The sequence below is a fragment of the Citrus clementina genome, unplaced genomic scaffold (genome assembly GCF_000493195.1).
Source record: "Citrus clementina cultivar Clemenules unplaced genomic scaffold, Citrus_clementina_v1.0 scaffold_1, whole genome shotgun sequence".
Classification (NCBI taxonomy): domain Eukaryota; kingdom Viridiplantae; phylum Streptophyta; class Magnoliopsida; order Sapindales; family Rutaceae; genus Citrus; species Citrus x clementina.
The window spans coordinates 21,656,735-21,677,592 of record NW_006263303.1 but is presented as its reverse complement, the minus strand read 5'-3'; the positions used below and the strand labels follow the sequence as shown (position 1 = coordinate 21,677,592).

Genomic DNA, 20,858 nt, shown 5'->3' with positions numbered 1-20,858 from the left:
TACAAATTCAAGCGAGCAACTGGATACCTAGGCCAACAACTTTTAAGCCAATTGTTGAACCCTCTCTGCCTACAGGAGCTAAAGTTTCAGAACTCATCCTTCCAAATCAGCAGTGGAACGAAAGTATGATCAACCAAAGCTTTGCAAGGATGGATGCTGACATTATTAAGAGTATTCTTTTACCGAGAACCCCCCAAGAAGATGAGATAATCTGGCACTATGATAAGAAAGGCTTGTACTCAGTAAAAAGTGGTTATCAATTAGCGCTCAAGATTAAGTTTCCCGAACCACCAACAAGTTCTGCAGGAGCTTCTCAGGAGTGGCAGAACCTATGGAAACTGAACTTGCCAGGAAAAATTAAAATTTTTGTGTGGAAAGCAGCCAAAAATTTCCTTCCAACAGCCGAAAACCTTTGGAGGAGGAAAATACTGCAGGAACCAATCTGTACAATCTGCAAAGAGGGAAGAGAAGACGTATTCCATGCTCTTATGGAATGCAAATTGGCTAGGAAAATATGGAGATGCACTGATATGGAGGCTGCAGTACAGTCAATAAGGAGGGATGATATGCTGAGTACTATGCACAGTCTAATGAGGAAGGGGGCCAAGTCTGAGATTGATTATGTTGCATCTATCTGGTGGGCGACCTGGCACGCAAGGAACAAATTGCTCTTTGAGGGGAAAAAGCCAAATCCAAGGGAGACAGTGGCCAAGGCCAAAGCAATTGTGGTCGCGTATCAGTCAATGCAATTTAAAGAGCAAGATAGTCCAAGAAGCATAAAGGAAAAGGAGGCGCAAAGATGGAATCGACCACCTAGTTCCAAGCTGAAAATCAATGTTGATGCGGCGGTGCATGCAGAGAGTCAAATGGCAGGCTTAGGGGCTGTGATCAGAAACTCGCAAGGCCAAGTGGTAGTTGCAGCTGTGAAAAGCATTAATTTTCAAGGAGATGTCTCGATAGCAGAAGCCAAAGCTGTCCAATGGGGAATGGAGGTGGCAAGCAAAGCTAGCTTCACAAATGTGATTGTCGAAACTGATTGCAGCATGGTGGCTGACTTAGCCAACAACAAAGTCAGCAACAAAACAGAGATATGGTGGACGATAGCAGAAATTCAAAGCAGCAGGCAAGACTTCCAATCGATAGATTTCCAGCATGTACCAAGACAATGTAATACTAGTGCTCACTCTCTAGTCAAAAGAGCTTTAAAAAGCTCAGGTTCTGTCATCTGGCGGGATGAATTCCCAGCCGATGTTTTGTGCTTGTTTGATGGCTTCTTTTAAATGAAAGATCTACTTTATTCTCAAAAAAAAAAAAATAATTTTTGTACTGACTGGGGCTACGCAGATCCTGCATTTTCTACCACTGCAAAACCTTTTAAGGCCTTGCAAAATGTTGAAACCGCATTTTAGAATGCGTGGACGACATATGTTACACATGTCATTTATGTTTATGTATCATGAACAAAGTATAATACATACTAGATAATTATAATCACATAATCAGAGAATATGAATTGGATATGAATATTACAGTTCATAAATCCTTTCAGAAAAAAATTAAAAGCTGCATAATTAGTGGTATTTCAAAAAACATATGGCTGACAATGTAATTGTCACTGTTTCCACTTACCACAAATTCAAAGGGACGTCTGCTTCAAGCAAATATATATAATATACAAAGTTTCTTTCACATATTTAATACTTTCCCTCCTGCGCCTAATCATCAAAATGTGTTAAAAAAGTCAAGAAATGGCTTAGGCTCAAGGAATTTTAGAGCAACACTTGAAAATGATATAGTAAACTTCATTATCGCTGAGATGATCTCCCTACGATTCTCCACACCTTTCCAACCAACTAACCCTCAATTTCTGCAATACATGTCCATTCTTTAGAAGAAATCTCACCAGCTCAAGTACATTCTCATTACCGCTAAAATCAATTAACTCAACTGTCTTGAGATGACATGTCAAACACAAAATGACCTTGTCAGGTATTTCCCAATCATCATAGTATTCGTCCTGTCAAGAGAAAACAGACAAGACTATACGTAAGTAATGCAACGAAATAAATATTAAGAAGAATAATAGCAAATAATAGGGTAATAATATAAGACTAAGAGAAAAGGGAAATATTTTTAACTTGCAAAACAAAAAACTCACATCTGCTATTTCTTGTAACAACAAAAGAGACCATCAAGATTAACTTCTACTATTAAGCTCTAAGGAATAAATTAAGATAACATATCATACCTACTCTGAAAGTATTGTCTTAAATTAAAGCAAGCTGCAAGCCTAGTGACACTTTAACAAGATTGAACTTTTAGTACATAGTTGAGAGATATGATAAAATAAATGGGTAGAAGAATGTGTGCTAACAAATCAAATAAATTTAGGCGTTGAGATTACCAAATCAAAATATATTGTAAGAACTTCAAGATTTGGAGAGCGGTTGAGCAGTCTAATTATTAATGGCACAGTCCATTCGGCTGTTGTCACACAAAGTATTAAAGACTTCAAATTATTGAATGAAGCAGAAAAATAGGATCGCTGTTCAAGTATAGCCTTCAGAAACTGGAGGAACCACAAAAGAAATGAAAAGAGTAATCAGAAGTCAATGGAAGTGTAATTAACTAAACACAAAATCTAACTATTGATGATATCTATAAACTCAAGTCAATCAGTTGGTCCCTTTCTAGATGTCAAGAACAAATTGATTATTTAGACTAATGTGGCATCATTCAATGTCATCATGGCTTAGAAAAGCATATTCAGATCAATTGAAGTTCACCACAGCAGGGAATGAGTCATTTCATGAAAAAAGAAAAAAGATAGCAGTAAACAAGTTCTAATAAAGTCATTCTTTAGCACAATGAAAATATAAAAATATACCTGGTAAAGAGTACACGACAATTTCAGAACTTTAACATCACGAAGTCCATTGAGGATTTTAGACATGCGAAGAAAAATTTCTTTAGCCTCCATGTACTCCCCGATAGTTTCCAAGAAAATGAAAGCATTTTGTAAAGAGTTTAAGCTCTCCAAGGTGAAGTCAGGTAAGAGTGGAGCAAAAATATTGAAAGACTCAAGATTTGAGCAAGCAATCTTAAGCTTGTAGTTGTCCAATTCATCACCACCAAACTCAATGCGCTCAAGTGTCAAAGACTTCAAACTATTGGAAGAAATGTCAAGAATCTTCAAATCAGGAAAACAACATGAATCCATTTTCAAATTCTCAAGAAGGGGAGAACTTGAAATAAGTTTAAGAAAAAACTATGGTCCAATAACTTGACATTCTTTAAATCAAGCGACTTGAGCCGACTAAAACCAACACAAGTAGGTGGTAACTTTAAAACACACCTGTCAATCTCGCGACCAAAATGTAACTTCAGTGCCTCCAATGACTCACAAATTACCTTACAGCTGCGCAAACCTTTTGGTTCACTTAATAAAAACTCATCTACGGTCAGATACTTTAAACTGGTTGTTGAAATATCAAGACTCTCGAAATTGTGGAAAAAACACTCTTTCATATACAAGTTCTCAAGGAGGGGACAACTTGAAAGAAACTCACGGAACAAGTTATAATCCAATACCTCAACATGTTGTAAATCAAGAGACTTTAGCCGGCTAAAGCCAACACAGGTAGGCAGATTTAAGACACCCTGGTGCTCTCGGTTGCCAAAATCTAACTTCAATGACACCAATGACTCACAAGTTACAAGGGAACGGGGCAACTTAATGGGCTCGTTTGAAATTATATCAAGATCAAGAACTTGCACGTTTCATCGTGCCACAACAGCAATCCATCTGTAAAATGTATAATCATCGACGCGATTCAAGCAAGAAAGACGAAATCTATGAATACTAACGGAACCATTTTGAAACAACAATACCCAGTTGACAAAATCTTTGAACTTTTCATTGGTTGTTTGAAGTGACCATCTTTCTAGCGGATTTGAACAAATATTGTGAACATTGAAGTTCAAGTAAGGAATTGAAAGCCACAAGTACCTCCATTTTCGCGAAACAGCACTCGCTCTAACAACATCAATTGTCTCCAGGAATGAGAAGATATGATGGATAATGGGCTCTGGAAGATTGCTGAGTCTGTCACCATCTTCGCCGCCAACATTATAACATACGCCGCATGTCAATTTTGAAATTATAGGGCTTCTTTGAAGATAATTTTCCATTGATTTGAATTAAAATTTGGGAGGTGTTCTGGTCAGGTTTCTATGTCGCGGATGATTATTTAGGGGTTGAATTGAAGACTTATCCCCTCAAGTAAAAGAGATTTGAGCTCCGACCGAGAAATTTGCACGGCTGGGAAATGAATGATTTTCTTTTCCCGCTACTTTTTAATCTGATGAGAGTGGGCCTCAGCGATACCTAGTCGGCCCGCCCAATAAGAAGAAGACAGCATAACCGTATAAGACTACAATAATAGCTCTTTCATAAAGAAAACTGTAAATGAAGTTATAAAATTTCGTAAATGAACAGGCAACGGTAAGCTTCACAATACAATTTCAAAACGAGAAGTTTCATTTTCCCATGGGGTGAAGCAACCATAAAACTAGTAGAAGATTTGATGATTTGCAGGGTATACTCTGTTTTGGGCCCTCTTGAACTGATGAGTTGAAGCAAGTAGAAACGAAAGCGAATCAAGCAAAACAGAACCTACCGGAGGGGCTAAGGAGCAGGCATGTTAAGTGGTTGAAGAAATTCTGGAATAGCAAAAAGTCAAGTCGAATTCGCAGCCTTTGTTGTATTATGATTGTCAAGGTCTGTGTAGCCCTGATCGTACAATTGTGAAAATCTGTTATTCCTTTAGCTGCGCGTTTAGCTAGAGGCATTCAAATTGCAATTGCACCGGCCTTTCTTTATGAAGATTTGACTGCGTTTATAGAAAATCTCGTGTCTCTGACGGATTTAATGGTTGTAAAGAGTGAAGATCGTGAATTAAACACTAATATCGCCTCACCGTCGTCGCCAAGCTTAGAATTGAAGAATGAAGCTAATGATTCCCCTGCTCCTCCAGGTTTTCCTCCCAAATCCAATTTGGAAGTTGCAAGTGATTTTGGTGATCAAGATAATCTGACCGTTGCAGAAAAATGATCGTTTAAGGGATGAACAGGTTTTTACGCTGAAAAAGTTGTGTAGTCAATTTAGCCATTCCTTTTAGCTTTAGCCAGCTCTAAAGCTATACAGCGCGCACGTGCAATATTTAAATTGTAAGCTGACTAATAACATCTGACAATTTATTTCATAACACTGGCGAAATAATTTTTAAATAATATAGTTATTTCTCTTATAATTAGCATAAATATAAAATTTTGATAGTACAAAATTGTCACAAAGTTAATTTTTGAAGGATAATTTATTATCTTTTTTTAATTAATTATTTTAGTGTAAAAGTATAAGCTACAATATTTACTAGATTTTTAAGACAAATTATATAATTTAGTTGGTATCAATACAATTTAATCTTTTATTTTCATTCTAAAAATTTATTGCTCTTTTATTGTTGAATTTTAGAATTCATAACGGATTTAGAGCAGATTTAAATTTTTATTTTGAGATTTGGAGCAGACATAGATGCTTATTCCTTTTTTAAATTCGGATATGAAGCAAAAAATATGGATCCATAATGGATTTAGGCAGATAAAAATTTAGATTTTTACTATGAAGCTACATTTGGAACAAATAGATTTAACCCATATCTGACCTATTGTTATCCCTAAGTTAATCTCAAAGAGTGTGAGAGTGTTCAAGCTATTAAACCTCAGACAAAATTGGTGAAAAAGATTATGCAGAATCAACCAGTTTAAGATTGGATTGGAGACAACAATGGAATTTCAACTGATAGTAGAAAATTCAACTCGTGATATGGTGAGGATGTGGGGAAGCGATTTAGATGGGAACATTAATGACAATGATAAAAGCGGTGAGCACGTTGTTGCCTTATTCTGAAGTTCGTGAGTTGGGGGGGGCCTTCCCATTTATTGTGAGGATATCTTTTTAAATTTTTTAAGAATGATGATATTTGACCTATTTATTATATCTCACCAACCTTCACTCTTTAGTTAATCCTATTAAAAATTTTAAATTAATCTTCATTTCTTAACATGCCTTGTCTAATCCTAAATTTACCTTTATTATAATTTTTATTTTTTTTTCCAAAGATCCACTATATAAAACTTATAAAAATCTATTTTAAAATTTAAAAAAATCTCAAAATCACTATAATCTCTATTTTTCTTTTCAAATATTTTATCCATGGTTGCTATAATTATAAAAGAAGATTTGATACTTCTTCATTATCTTCTATTGAGTACTGTAAATTAATTTCTTCCATAATTACAAAAGTAGAGTATACACCAGGATAAAATCTTGTTTAGTCCTTATATTATGAAGTTAGTATCCATTTAGTCCCTATATTTTTAAAAACATCTCAAAACGTCCCTGCTGCTAAATATTGACACTCATGCCATTATTTATTATTCTTTTTAACTTGCTTTTATAATATTACACTCTTACAATATTATTTCTTTTTTGGATATTAATAAAAAAATAGATTATCAAATTAAACTCAAAAATAAAATAAAATATATATTAATTTTTGTGGAAGCTCACGTAACACGTATGTCTAAAAAATTAATATTGTAAAAAATTTAATTATCAATTTTTTTAGAAAAATTAATATTTTAACTCAGGAGAGTGTTTCACAAAAATTAATATATATTTTATTTTATTTTTTGGTGTTAAACTGATAATTTATTTTTTCTTTTTAATAATGTCTAAAAAAATTATTATAATAGGGTAATATTTTGAAAATAAGTTAAAAGGGACAAAATATAATGACAAGAGTGTCAATAATTTAATGCTAGGGATGGTTTGATGTATTTTTAAAAATATAGGGATTAAACAGACACTAACTTCAAAAGTTAAGGACTAAATGAGCTTTTACCCGTATACAATATTTGAGAAGAGATATAATTTAAAAAGTTAAAAGGAATTAAGGTTTATGAAATTAGATTAGCCAAATTAGAAATTAATAGAAATAATCATGCGGGAACACTAAAAAACTATTTTCCATTTTAAGTCATTTTATACAAAGATAAAATAGTTAGTTTATTAGTTAAAAAGTGATTGGTGGGGGTTGGTGAGATATAATGGAAGGTCAAACATCACAACTCAATGTTTAAATTGGGCATATGCTTCACCTATGCATTTATAGGCTGAGCTATTTTTTAAAAGTTAGGATTTTTTCATGATCTGAGCATGTATTGAGCAAATAAGTAATTTTCTTGACCTGAACATGTCATGAGTAAATAACTCAATTATTGATTGGTTGTTAATAAATAAACAAATAGAAGAAGTTAAATCTTACCCATACACTACTAATAAAAGACACATGATAAAAAATTCTTAAAAGTTCAGTAGTGTTCAAATCAGGAGAAGATCGTGTTCTATTTTTTAATGGTTGTAATGTGTACATGTTAATACTCGCCCAAAAAAAAAAAAGAAAAACAAAATTCTCGGCTATCCATGTATTTATCTTGTCAATGAAGCTGGAAAATTATTAGAAGACCCTTCTGCTTTTGTATGTCGAAAGCATTGTTAAGCTTTATCACGCCACTCAATTAATGAGTTTTTAAGTATTATCGAACATTAATTTCTATTTGATGAACCAGATGCATAAACGACACAGCTCCAAATATGTTAGTTGGCAAAAAGGCCAGTCCAGAAGCATTTGTACCTCCATCCTCTGCTGATAAATAAGGGGCCAGTTTTACACACCAAAAGCCCACCATAAAATGCTTTGTGGGATTCGACTGGAAAATTGATTTCCAGAGAAATAAATGGACTCAAATGTTGTCACTGCACAAATGTATTTTTCCATAATCCTGTTCTCATGTGCATTATGGCCTAAAATACCTACTAGTATATGGATCATAATGTTTTGTTCTTCATTTTATTCCCAAAAGTCCAAAACTCTTTTAATAAATCTGGAATTTCCCCATAGATTTTTTTTTTTTAAAGAGAGACTTAAACTCCTTCATGGGTGATGATGTATTTCCAAAATCACATATAATTTTAAGACAATTATCCATTAACTACATATTTTTTTAATTTTCTTAAGAATACACTTTTTTTTTGGCAGAATTTCAGTTAAAATTACATTTTGTTAAACCCATCCACTTCCATCTTCACTCAAGTAAGAGAATTAACAGAAAATTAGTTATATGATTTTTTTGCCCTTAAATGTAAAAGTGCCGTCTTTTTTCCTAAATAAATGCCCCAAAAAAAAATTGAAACTTAATTTACTCTGAACTTGAAGCCAAACCCATAAGAAAGGAATCATCATCAGTAGATCTCTAACAAGAAGGGCAAAATTAAGCAAAAGTAACAAAAGAAGCTGCTAAATCTTCCAGCACCCGCAAACTGGAATTTTCATTTAATAAAATACTGCGATTCTAGGATTTATTCTCTCTCACTTCACTTCCTCAATTATTGCAGCATCCAACAATAGTGCAAGCTCAATCAGCCCTAATTTAGCTCCAAGTTCAAATTGAAAAAATAAAGTTTTGGGGGAAAAAAAATCCATAAAAATTTCATTCAGTACCCTAAAAAATATTGCTGCATATTTATAATTTATTCATCACTGGGGACCTAATAAAAGAAAAATCTTTCAAAAGAGGAAAATAAACATTTCATTTTCGATATGGCCACTGATAGCACCAGCACTCTCAATGGTCTACTTACGACATTAGAGGAGTGCCCGCTATCGTTCCCACCGTTGTTGAGTTACAGTGACGATGTTCACCGTGAGTGTAGTGATTATGGCTTGTACGAACCGCGATGAGGTGTCTGCTTTTTATTGGGTCCACAATGGAACGTAAGGCCCACTCTCATCAGAGAAATAAGAAGCGCGAAAATCATTTATTTTCCCGCCGTAATAGATTCTCACGCTAATTTTTCAATTGAAACCCCCAAATCCACCTCTCAAGATACAAACCTAACCAGAAACCCCATAAATTTATTAATTCAATTCAATGGAAAATGCTCTTCGAAAAAACCCTAAAATTCTGAAATTCGCAGTGTGTTCTGATATTGGCGGCGATTGCCAAGGTGGCGATAGATCGAGCAATCTTCCAGAGCCCATTATCCATCACATATTCTCGTTCCTGGAGACAATTAATGTTGTGAGAGCAAGCACTGTTTCGCGAAGATGGAGGTACTTCTGGCTTTCGATTCCGTACTTGAACTTCAATATTCACAATATTTGGTCAAATCCGCTAGAAAGATAGGCGCTTCAGACAACCAATGAAAAGTTCAAAGATTTTGTCAACTGGGTATTGTTGTCTCAAAACGGGTCCACTAATATTCAAAGATTTCTTCTTTCGTGCTTCAATAGTGTCGATGATTATACACTTTACAGATGGTTAAATGCCGTGGCACAACGAAATGTGCAAGTACTTGATTTGGATATTATTTCAGAAGAACCAATCAAGTTGCCCCGTTGCCTTGTTACTTGTGAGTCATTGGTGTCATTGAAGTTAAATTTTGGCAACCGAGAGCACCAGGGTGTCTTAAATCTGCCTACTTGTGCTGGATTTAGCCGGCTAAAGTCTCTTGATTTACAACATGTTGAGGTATTGGATTATAACTTGTTCCGTAAGTTTCTTTCAAGCTGTCCTCTCCTTGAGAATTTGTATATGAAAGAGTGTTTTTTCCGTGATTTCAAGATTCTTGATATTTCAACAACCAGTTTAAAGTATCTGACCATAGATGAGTTCTTATTAAGTGAACCAAAAGGTTTGCGCAGCTGTGAGGTAATCTGTGAGTCATTGGAGGCACTGAAGTTACATTTTGGTTGGGGGATTGACAAGTATGTTTTAAAGCCACCACCTACTTCTGTTGGTTTTAGTCGGCTCAAATCTCTTGATTTGAAACATGTTGAGTTCTTGGACCATAGTTTCTTTCTTAAACTTATTTCAAGCTCTCCCTTCCTTGAGAATTTGATTATGGATTCATGTCGTTTTCCTGATTTGAGGATTCTTGACATTTCTTCTGCTAGTTTGAAGTCTTTGACACTTGATCGCATCGAGTTTGGTGGTGATGAATTGGGGAGCTACAAGCTTAAGATTGCTTGCCCAAATCTTGTGTCTTTCAAAATTTTTGCTCTACTATTACCTGACTTCAACTTGGAGGGCTTAAACTCTTTACAAAATGCTTTTGTTTTCTTGGAAACTATCGGGGAGCACATGGAGGATATAGAGATTTGTCATCGTTTGTCCAAAATCCTTAATGGACTTTGTGGAGTTGAAGTTCTAAAACTATCGTGTACTCTTTACGAGGTATGTTTTCATATTTTTCATTGTGCTGTAACATGACTTCATTAGTACTTGTCTACAGCTTTAATTTTTTCAATCTTTTTCATTAAATGACTTGTTATCTGCTCTATAAACATCAATTGAACTCAATATACTTTTGTAAGCCATAATGACATTATATGATGATGCCACATTAATCTGAATAATCAGTTTGTTCTTAATATCAAGAATTGGACCAATTGGTATGTGACTCGAATTTGCAGAAATCATCGGTAGTTAGGTTTTCTCTTTAATTATTGCATTTCCTCTGACCTATGTTTACTCTTTTGATTTTTTCTTTTTTTGTGGATCTCTAGATTCTGAACGCTTCACTTGAAGAAGGATCATATTTTTCTGCTTCATTCAATAATTTGAAGTCTTTAATACTTTGCGTGACTATGGCTGAATGGACCGTGCCGTTAATAATTAGATTGCTCAACCGCTCTCCAAACCTTGAAGCTCTTACAATATATTTTGATGCGGTAATCTCAACACCTAAGTTTGTTCATTTGTTAGACACAGTTTCTCCTACCCACTTATTTTATCATAAATCTCATCTATGTACTAGGAGTTTAATCTTTTTAAATTGTCACCAGGCTTGCTTTCAATTAATACAATACTTTCAAAGTAGGTCTGATAAAGCGTGATGGTAAAAGTTAATCTTGATGCTCTTTTGTTGTGTTACCATAACAAGAAAGGGCATATGTGCAATGGCATAGCCTGACCTTAAACCGAGTGAGGGTAAATTTAATTTACTTAGAAGAATTTGATTTTACTTATTGTTTGCAATGCATTTTGGATTTAACATACTCATCTATTGTGAGTTTGAGTCTTTGAGCCTACTTTTTTGTATATTATTTAAAGCCGGCTGGAACAAATAAAAATTGAATTGGAGCAAATAATTTTTTTGTTGAAATTAAAAAGAAATGGTTTCTTAAAAAAAATTAGACTCAGCAGGGTGGCTCCGCCAACTGAGAATATTATGTTTTGCCAATTAAGATGATTTACCTTTTAATACTTAAGTCTTATCTTACCCTATTATTTGCTTTAAAAAATTATTGTTGTTCAGATTTATTTCCTTGCATTACTTACCTACATCCTATCCATTTTCTCTTTACAGGATGAATACTTTGATGAGTGGAAAATATCTAACAAGGCTATTTTGTGTTTGACATGTCATCTCAAGACGGTTGATTTAGTTGAATTTAAAGGTCATGAATATGAACTTGAGTTGGTGAGATTTCTTCTAAAGAATGGACACGTGTTACAAAAATTGAGGATTAGTTGGTTGGAAGATGTCTACAATCGTAGGGAGATCATCTCGAGGATAATGAAGTTTCCGAGATCATCTTCGAGTGTTATACTGAAATTCCTTCAGCCTAAATCATCTTTTGACTTCTGTGAAATATTAAGATGATTGACTTATGATGGAAATATGATATATGTGAGAGTAACTTTGTTTGTCATCTATATTTGATTTGCTTGAAGCGAACATTCTTTTGGATTTGTGGAAAGTGGAAACAGAGCCAGTTACAAGGACAGCAATGTATTTTGCTTCAAAATACCATCCAATTATGCAGCTTTTCAGTTTTCTGTTGTCCAATTCTGAAAGGGTTTATGAATTATGATATTAATATTTATTTCAAATTGTTGTCGATTTGCACTCTAATTGTATGTTATACAACTGTGATCTGGTATGATATTATACTTTTCATAACATACAGAATAAATAAAATGCTTTTTTTGAGAAAAGGAAAGTAACAGGCCTTACTGCCTTAAAGATCCACGAAAGGAGAACAAGAGTACAAGACAACTATTCGTTTGAAGTAGGCAATTCGTCCATTTATAAAATCCCCAAAATTAGGGTTTTTTAATTTGGCGGGAAAATTTCCCCCCACCGTATTCATTTCTAACGTCGGAATTCCCAATCTCCTTTCCACTTGAAAAGTATCTATGGATGAGTAAGTGGATCCATTGATACCCCAGATCGATACGAACATAAAAACCCAAAATTCTAGTTCAATGGTAGGCGCTTTTAAGAGCACAAAAATTCCGAGATTGAGATGTGGCGGTGAAGATGTTGACAGACTCAGCAATCTTCCTGAGCCCATTATTCATCACATATTCTCGTTCCTTGGCACAATTGATGTTGTTAGAGCAAGCGCTGTTTCGCGAAAATGGAGGTGCTTCTGGCTTTCCATTCCTTACTTGAACTTCAATATTCACAATATTTGGTCAAATCCGCAGGAAAAATGGTCACTTGAAAAAATCAATGAGAAGTTCAAAGATTTTGTCAACTGGGTGTTGCTGTCTCAAAATGGGTCCATTAATATTCAAAGATTTCTTCTTTCGTGCTTCAATTGTGTCGATGATTATACACTTTACAGATGGTTAAGTGCTGTGGCACAACGAAATGTGCAAGTACTTGATTTGGATATTATTTCAGAAGAACCTATTAAGTTGCCCCTTTGTCTTGTAACTTGTGAGTCATTGGTGTCATTGAAGTTAGATTTTGGCAAAAAAGTGTACCATCAGGGTGTCTTAGAGCTGCCTACTTGTGCTGGTTTTACCCGGCTCAAGTCCCTCGATTTGCAAAAGGTTGAGTTATTGGATTCTAACTTGTTCCGTAAGTTTATTTCAAGCTGTCCACTCCTTGAAAATTTGAATATGGCGGCTTGTTTTTTCCGTGATTTCAAGATTCTTGATATTTCAACAACCAGTTTAAAGCATTTGACCATAGATGATGTTGGATTCTGTGAACCAAAAGGTTTGGCCAACTGTGAGGTAAAGCTTGCCTGCCCAAATCTTCTGTCTTTGAAATTTTCAGGCTCAGCCGAACTGGAGTTCTCCTTTGAGGGGTTAAAGTCCTTAAAAAAGGCATACATTTACTTAGATATTGACGGTGATGATGATGTTTGTTATGGTGTGAGTAAAATATTCAATGGAGTTCGCAATGCTGAAGTTCTGAAACTAAATATGGTTGTTTCCTGGGTATGAATCTATGCTCTCCTTATATGTGCTACTATTTGGTTTCTTGTTTGGTGATTTTGTTGACCGTTTACATTTGACAATGCAACTGGTTTCAATGGAGTCTAGTTTGCTTTAAATAACTGTGATCTTGTAAGCCGTTTGTGGAATTTGATATATGTTTGACATATCACTTGTGTACTATAAATATAATTAGGATGTAATTGTATCATTTGATATTTGCTAGTTGCAGACCTGTCTTTCTAATTGTGCCTATTTTCTTTTTCTATTTTTCCTACCGCCTCACTCTTTCAATTTTTCTTTTTATGAGCCTTATGTAGAACATTTGTATGCTATGAACATTGAAAGCATTAGTTGATGTTCTTAGCTCTTACCATTGCCAAGCCAACTTGTAAGCAAAACTCTTTTTTGTTGCTTACTGAGACTCAAATGTAAGTCACGACTCTTTATGAATATCATTGGTACATAGTTGAATTTTGCTTGTGATTATCTCGGAATCCCGATCCTTATGGTTTATCATTTCTTTTTATGTGCTACCTGCAGCTTCTCAATGTTGTATTTGCTAAGCCGGATTGCTTCTTCTCTCCATTGTATAATTTGAAGTCTTTAAAGCTGATTGTTGGCCCATTTGACCAGACCATACAATCAACAATCAACTTGCTCAACTGCTCTCCCAATCTTGAAGCACTTGCAATATATTTTGATTGGGTAATTTCAATACCTAGAATTATTGCTCCAGTTAGGCGTAATTAATCTTGTTTAATGTTAATTGGATTTGGCAATGTTGTGGTTCAAACTGAAGATAATACACTTATAAGCATGCGAGTACTCACATGCAAAAAATTGAGTGCCTCCTTGGGCCTATCCCATGAAGATAGCATCCTGATGATTACCACAGCTTAGGTCATGTTTGCACAGAAGAATGTGTGAACATTAGCTGAGAATTAGTTTCTTATGGAATTGGATCCATCCAATTGATCGGCTAATTTTGGAATATTTATTTTCGCCTGGTCAGCACTTGGATTTTGGAGTGTTGTTTGGCATAAAACCTGATTGGCATATAACCTGTTTTGTCAGAATGACTTCCTTACTTTTGGCATTGATATTTTATTTGTTTTCACTGTGACAGTTTAAAGATGGTGATCTCTGGAAAATACCAGATAAGGGTATTCCATGTCTGACACATCATCTCAAAACGGTTGAGATATTGGAGTTTTACGGTAACGAGAATCAACTAGAGTTGGTAAGGTTTATATTAAAGTGTGGACAAGTATTGCAGAAAATGAGCATTACCTGGGGATATTCAGGTGTTAAGTATCCCATCAAGATTAGCAGACAGGTAAAGGAGTTTCCTAGACTGTCTCCAACTGCTGCACTGGAATTTCTTGAGCCTTTTTACGAATGGTTTGATCATTTTGGGTTGTGAACAAGAAACACAAAAGAAAATATTTGAAGAAAAAACATTCTTATTCGAAAGAATGTTGTGGATTCATATTTATGCATATGTATACATGTGTTTTAGTAGTTTTCCTAATGAGAACTGGAAGAATATCGCACTGGCTGGTCCTATGTTCTGTTTTGATTGCAATTACTCACTGACAAGAATAGCCCACAGCAAAATTGAATGTAATTCAATACAGTTGAATGAGTAAAAGGTTAAAAAAAAAAAACTGTTCCGTTTATTCGACGTACAATCTAATGTCACACAATGAATAAAATTCCTCTATCTCGGAATAGGCCCCGATGAGATTATTTGCTGGGGCTAAAAAGCTTGGATCTTTAAACGGGGTCAGCTTATCCGCTACATACCAATTCCATGCCTATAACATGTCAGGATTGTTCACGCTCTGTTTTTCAACCAGAAAATCAATAAAAATTAAGAATTAAAAATGATTGAGAATTGAGCGACAAACAATAGTGGAAGAGGCAGAGGCTAATGACTAACCAGTAACGAAGTTCATGGGAGATTTCATGCTATATGGTCACTGTATCTCATTAATTAAGCCTTAAAAGTTCCACAAAACGCTGCAATGATTTTTAGCATAAATAATAAAATAGATTTTTAGCATAAATAATAAAATATTACATTCTCAAGCTTCAAAATAGTACGCTGAGTTATATTGAGGGCTAAATATTAAAGTGATCCTCACTTATTGAATCGATTCTATTATTATTTAATTAATTTCGTGAACTTTCACATATCAAGGGAAAGAGAATAGGAATAGAACTAGAATGAAATATAAGAAAAAAGCTGTCCATTAATTTCATTCTCGAATCTCCATTTGTTGGACAAGATACATGAAAAGACACAGCTGTAAATATATTACATAAAATAGTCCAGTCAAGCAACATTTCTTACAAACATCCTAATTTGGCAATAATGCGATCCAAGAAATGACAATATTTGTACCTCCATCTTCTGTTGATCAACAAAGGGCCAATTACACACCAAAATCCCACCACAAATCCAAATGCCGTGCTCACATATAACCAATAGCCCATTTCGTCTTCATCTTCACCGCCATTTTCATTTTCAGCTGGTATCGGAACATTCTGATCTGTGCAATTCTTGGGAAGTGGAGCGCCACAAAGATTGTTTCCAGCAAAACAGGACGCGTTAAAGCCTTGCAGTTGAGTGCCCAAAGGAATTTTTCCGGTCAAGTTGTTATCAGACAAGTTCAAGTGACTCAGAAACGTCAAACTTGAAATGCTTTGTGGGATTCGACCAGAAAGAAGGTTTCCAGAGAAATCAATGGACTCCAATGACCTCATGGCGCCCACGTTCTCAGGAATTTTTCCAGTAAGAAAATTGTGTGACAAATTCAGTGATTGCAATGCTACAAGATTTGTCATTTCTTCCGGAATGTCTCCTGAAAGATTATTTCCAGACAGATCCATACATCTTACCAATTTAAGCATGGTATTATACTCCAGCTCTCTTCCTTTCATCACGACCAATACATTCTCGATGAACCTAATGATAAAGTGAATACTAAAGGTATAATATTCTAAATCAGTCTCCATAGAATTGCTCTGGTTCATCATGGCTGTGACGTTATTGATACATCTCGGTATAGTTCCAGAAAAATTATTATGAGAGAGGTCTAAGATATGTAGAGAAGTTAGACGACAAAGCTCGGCTGGTATATGGCCGTGGAATTTGTTTGTTCGAAGGCGGAGGATCATTATTAAAAGCTTTTCTCCAATCCATGCTGGAATATTTCAAGAGAACCCATTTTCACCAATGTCAAAGACTACTAACTTTGCACAATTTTGAAGTGATGCAGGTATTGGCCCAGAAAGATTGTTGTGGTCAAGCTGCAACGAGTGGAGCGAAGTTAAACTTCCCATTGAGGCTGGAAGGGCACCAGTAAACGCATTGTTACCTAACTTCAGGACCGACAAATGTTGCAAATTCATCCAACAATCAGGTAATTCTCCAGACAAAGAATTGTTCGCAAGGATGAGAAATTCCATCGAATGCTTCGCTTCATTTCTCTCAGAACACAAGAAATGGAACAGGGATCCAGCTAAAGCATTGTTGGACAAATCAAGTAAACGTATGTTGAAGGGAATAAAAGGTATTGGACCAGATAAACTATTCGAGTTCAAGTCAACAGACTCCAGTTGAGTAGCCTCAGATAAACTAGGAATTTCCCCGTAGATATGGTTGTGAGAGAGATTGAAATGCTTTAATCTACGGGGTATAGATTTAAAAAACCTACTGGGTATGGTACCTAAAATTCCTGAGTTGGACATATCTAGATAAAGCAAATGCTCTAGTGAATTAATCCAAGATGGAAACTGAGGGCCTAAATTACAAGAACCTAAGTCTAGTGATTTGATCTTTTTAAAAGGAGGAACCCAGTCAGGACTGACTTTGAGAGTTAATGAATTTCCAGAAACATAAAAAGCTAACAAACTTGTGAGATTGGCAAAATGAATTTCAGAAAGAGTTCCGTTCAATTTGTTATTTGAAAGACTGACAGCTTGCAAGGATGAAAGTTTTCCCAGAGAAGATGGAATATGACCAGAAATCATGTTGTCACCCAGTAAAAGACCTTGTAGACTTTTAAATTGCCCAAGTTCATTGATCAGTTGATTCGAGAGTTTATTATCGCGTAAGTCAACAATCTCTATCACATCTGAAACACATCCTGAGAAAATATCTATGATTTGGGATATGTCTTGACTCAACTTGACACCTATTATAGAGATTGACCTCAAGTTACAAAGTCTTGCAATTGAGGTTGGAATTTTCCCTTGAACTTCACTGTAATCGAGATTGAGTGATTTGATAGTACTACTCAAATTTCCTACAACGCTAGAAATCTGGCCTTCTAATCTATTGCCACGAAGTGAAAGGTACTCAAGACGGGTGAATTTATGCAACCAGGTGGGAATCGAAGAAATGAAATTGTTGGAACGCAAATCAAGATGTTCAAGAGAAGTCAAGTTTTGAAGTCCATCAGGGATTGGACCTCCAAAGGAATTAAAACCTAGATCAAGAAAGATTAAGATAGTGTTTACTTTCTGGAGTGGGAGTGTAGAGTGTGGATTCCTCCCACTCCAGTGTTTACTTACCTTAAAAAAGGGGGAGTGGAAGTGGGAATTTGTGGGTCCCACTTAATTTTAGAGTGGGGAGTGAGATTCCCACTCCCATGGGAGGAGGTGGGAGTGAGAATACACTCCCCCCTCTTCCCATTTTATCCTTATAAAAATAAATAAATAAATAAATAAATAATATTTAATAAAATAAATAATATCATATTTATTAAAAATAATAATTATATCATATTTATTTTATTAAATTTAATAAAATAAAAATAAATAAATATTATATTTAAATTAATAATATTAAACATTAATTTTAATAAATATTAATTAATTATTTATTTAATAATAATAAATATTTTATTCTAAAAAAATATTAATTTTGTACTATATTATCAATAATAATATTTCATTTGTGTTGCTATTATTAATAATTTTTATTCACATAATTTAAATTAAAATTAATAAAAAATTATGATTTATATAATTAAGAATATTAGTAATTATTATTAATTTATAAATATAATAAAATATTTATTTTATTTTCTAAATATATTTTTTATTAATTTTTTAATTACAAATTATAATTCTGTACATAAGGATAAAATTATAAATTAAAACAATTTACTCCCAATCCAAGACAAAGTAAACAAATAATTAGGATTCTGATTGACAATCCATACTTTCATTTAGTCTAAGTAAACACCCTACTCTCACTCCCACTCCACACTCCTAATCCAAGAATTCCCACTCCTCAGGATTCCCACTCCTCAAGATTCCCACTCCAATCCAAAAAGTAAACGCAGCATAAATGACTTAGACCAAAAACCCAACTAGGAACCAAAGTGTTATCAAACTCGTTGTAACTGAGATCAAGGGTGTAGAGAGATGAGAAATTTGCAATAGGTAGCTCGGGCAAGCTGTTATGGAGGCTGCAAGCTGACAATTTTAACACTTGTAAAGAAGGGAGCATGTTTGTCACCAAAAACCAGTCAGAGGCTGTACTGAGATCCACGCCAGTTAAATCAAGGTGCTTTAGCAAAGATAGACCAGATAACCAGGAAAAGTTTTCCAAATATAAAAAAGACAAAGGGATTTGACTACTGAGATCAAGATATTGGAGATTAGAAAGGTTCCCGAGCTGGTAAGGAATCATTCCCGTAAATTCTGCTCTGGAGAGATCAATGTGTCTTAAACTCCCCATGGAACCAAGGAATACAGGAAGCTGAGCTTTTTCAAAATTATTGTTGCTCAATTCCAAGTAAACCAAATGCTTCAGATCAAGCAGAGATGGATTTATCTTACCAATCAACTTTGACGTCTCGTCCTTATAATCTTCAAGCCAAAAAGGTTCATCATCATGCAGAAAAGGATTTCCGAGGCGGAGCTCTAGGACATGGCCTGTCGAGTCGTTGCAGACAACACCAGCCCAAGTGCAACAATTCCCATCACTCCATAAGGCCAGCCGGTTCGCGGGATCTTTGAGATCTTGCTTGAACCTTAACAGCGCTTCTCTTTCACTTTGAATACAACCAATATAAGCGCTTCCATTGCAATAGCCAATTTTGATATTTGCTAGAGCAAGCAACTCTAGTAAAAGAAGGGCAACAGCAAGTTTCATTATTGGTTTCAATAGAAAATAGAAATTCATGTGGTTGAGAGAACGCTTCAATATACAGCCTGCTATTTATAGCGTCCTTCTTGAAATATTAATTTGTAAATCTTCAAGAGCTAAGCGCTAAATATCTAGAGAGTAATTTTGGTTGGAAATTAGCTAGTGAAAAATTTATGTGGTAGAAAAATAAGTTAGTTTAATTGAGTGGTCAAAAAATAGTTAGATAAAATGCATTTGTAATGTCGGTGACGTGCACTATAAGTTGAAGCATTTGCTCAATTGTGAAAGTGTGAACCGGAAAATTTTAATAAAATAAGTTAAAGTTAAACCATAAGGGCTTTAAGTCCTATCTTTTCTCAATTCTCAACTACTTCCTCTAACCATATTCTCTTACTACGAATACTTTCTACTTTCATACCATCGCACTCTAGCTTCCTCCTCCAACAGTCCTCACGTATTTGCCTATGGTCTCTTTGATCATTACTTTGCATCTAAATTTCAAAGACAATTTTATCGCTATTGGTTCAACAAAGTAGAAAATTTTAAGTATTTTGATATTATTAGTGGCTCAAGCATAACTTTACGGTTTTTCACAAAAATAACTTTACGATTTTTCACAAAAATAATTTTACGATGCATTTACTTTTTGAATTGAGAAAACAAAATTTAGAATTGGAATAATCGACAATATTTACTTCAAAAAATAAGGTGCAGAATAAAAATCATTTAGGTGGGATCCACATCAAATTGGATTTTGGAGAGTGAGAGATTGATTCCTAAGGGGTGGGAATCAGACTCTCATTTTGAGGAGTATCGATTTTACCCATACTAAGCTTTTAGTATTACAAAACTACCATCAGTTTAAATTAAAAAATATAAATAACAAAAAATAAAGAACAGCATACCCCCAAACTCGTCGAAGCCATGAAAGCCAAACGTCGCTGTCGAAAGCACAACACCCTCATCGTCACCGTTGGTCATTGTCAATGGAGTAGCAGCTGGCCACCGATTGGCCATCACGTCAACTTTGTTTGGGCAACAACCAACAGTAGCCGTCCCGTCCCCAATAACTGCCGGTTCTGATGATGATGTTGATTATTATTATTATTTTAATGATAAAAAACATTTAATTAATTAATATTAACGTAAACATTAATATTATTATTATTAACAATAATTAATAATAATAATAATAATAATAATAATATTTTTAAACAACAACAACCATAATTGAAGCAAAATAATAATTATCACAATAGGTAATTAAGGACTTTTCAGTAATTATAACAATCTCGTAATTTTTATTTCGATTTTAAGATAAAGTAAA

At 34.5% G+C, this 20,858-nt stretch overlaps 2 protein-coding genes and 2 pseudogenes across 2 annotated transcripts; 2 read left to right on the top strand and 2 right to left on the bottom strand.

Annotated features, from left to right (window-relative positions):
- Positions 1-1,571: 1,571 nt before the first annotated feature.
- On the bottom strand, positions 1,572-5,174 carry LOC18055258 (annotated as a pseudogene).
- Positions 5,175-8,864: 3,690 nt separating this feature from the next.
- LOC18055256 lies at positions 8,865-11,949 on the top strand (annotated as a pseudogene).
- Positions 11,950-12,150: 201 nt separating this feature from the next.
- LOC18055255 (F-box/LRR-repeat protein At3g58900) lies at positions 12,151-14,788 on the top strand. Its single transcript, XM_006452194.2, has 3 exons — positions 12,151-13,365; positions 13,906-14,070; positions 14,492-14,788. The coding sequence occupies exons 1-3, from the start codon at positions 12,397-12,399 to the stop codon at positions 14,786-14,788; spliced, it is 1,431 nt and encodes a 476-aa protein (XP_006452257.2). The 5' UTR covers positions 12,151-12,396.
- Positions 14,789-15,717: 929 nt separating this feature from the next.
- LOC18055254 (receptor-like protein EIX1) lies at positions 15,718-19,537 on the bottom strand. The gene is made up of 3 exons (XM_024177855.1): positions 18,721-19,537; positions 16,625-17,861; positions 15,718-16,336 (listed from the first exon to the last, which is right to left on the bottom strand). Exons 1-3 carry the CDS (start codon positions 19,535-19,537, stop codon positions 15,718-15,720), a joined length of 2,673 nt encoding a protein of 890 aa, XP_024033623.1.
- Between the last annotated feature and the right edge of the window lie 1,321 nt (positions 19,538-20,858).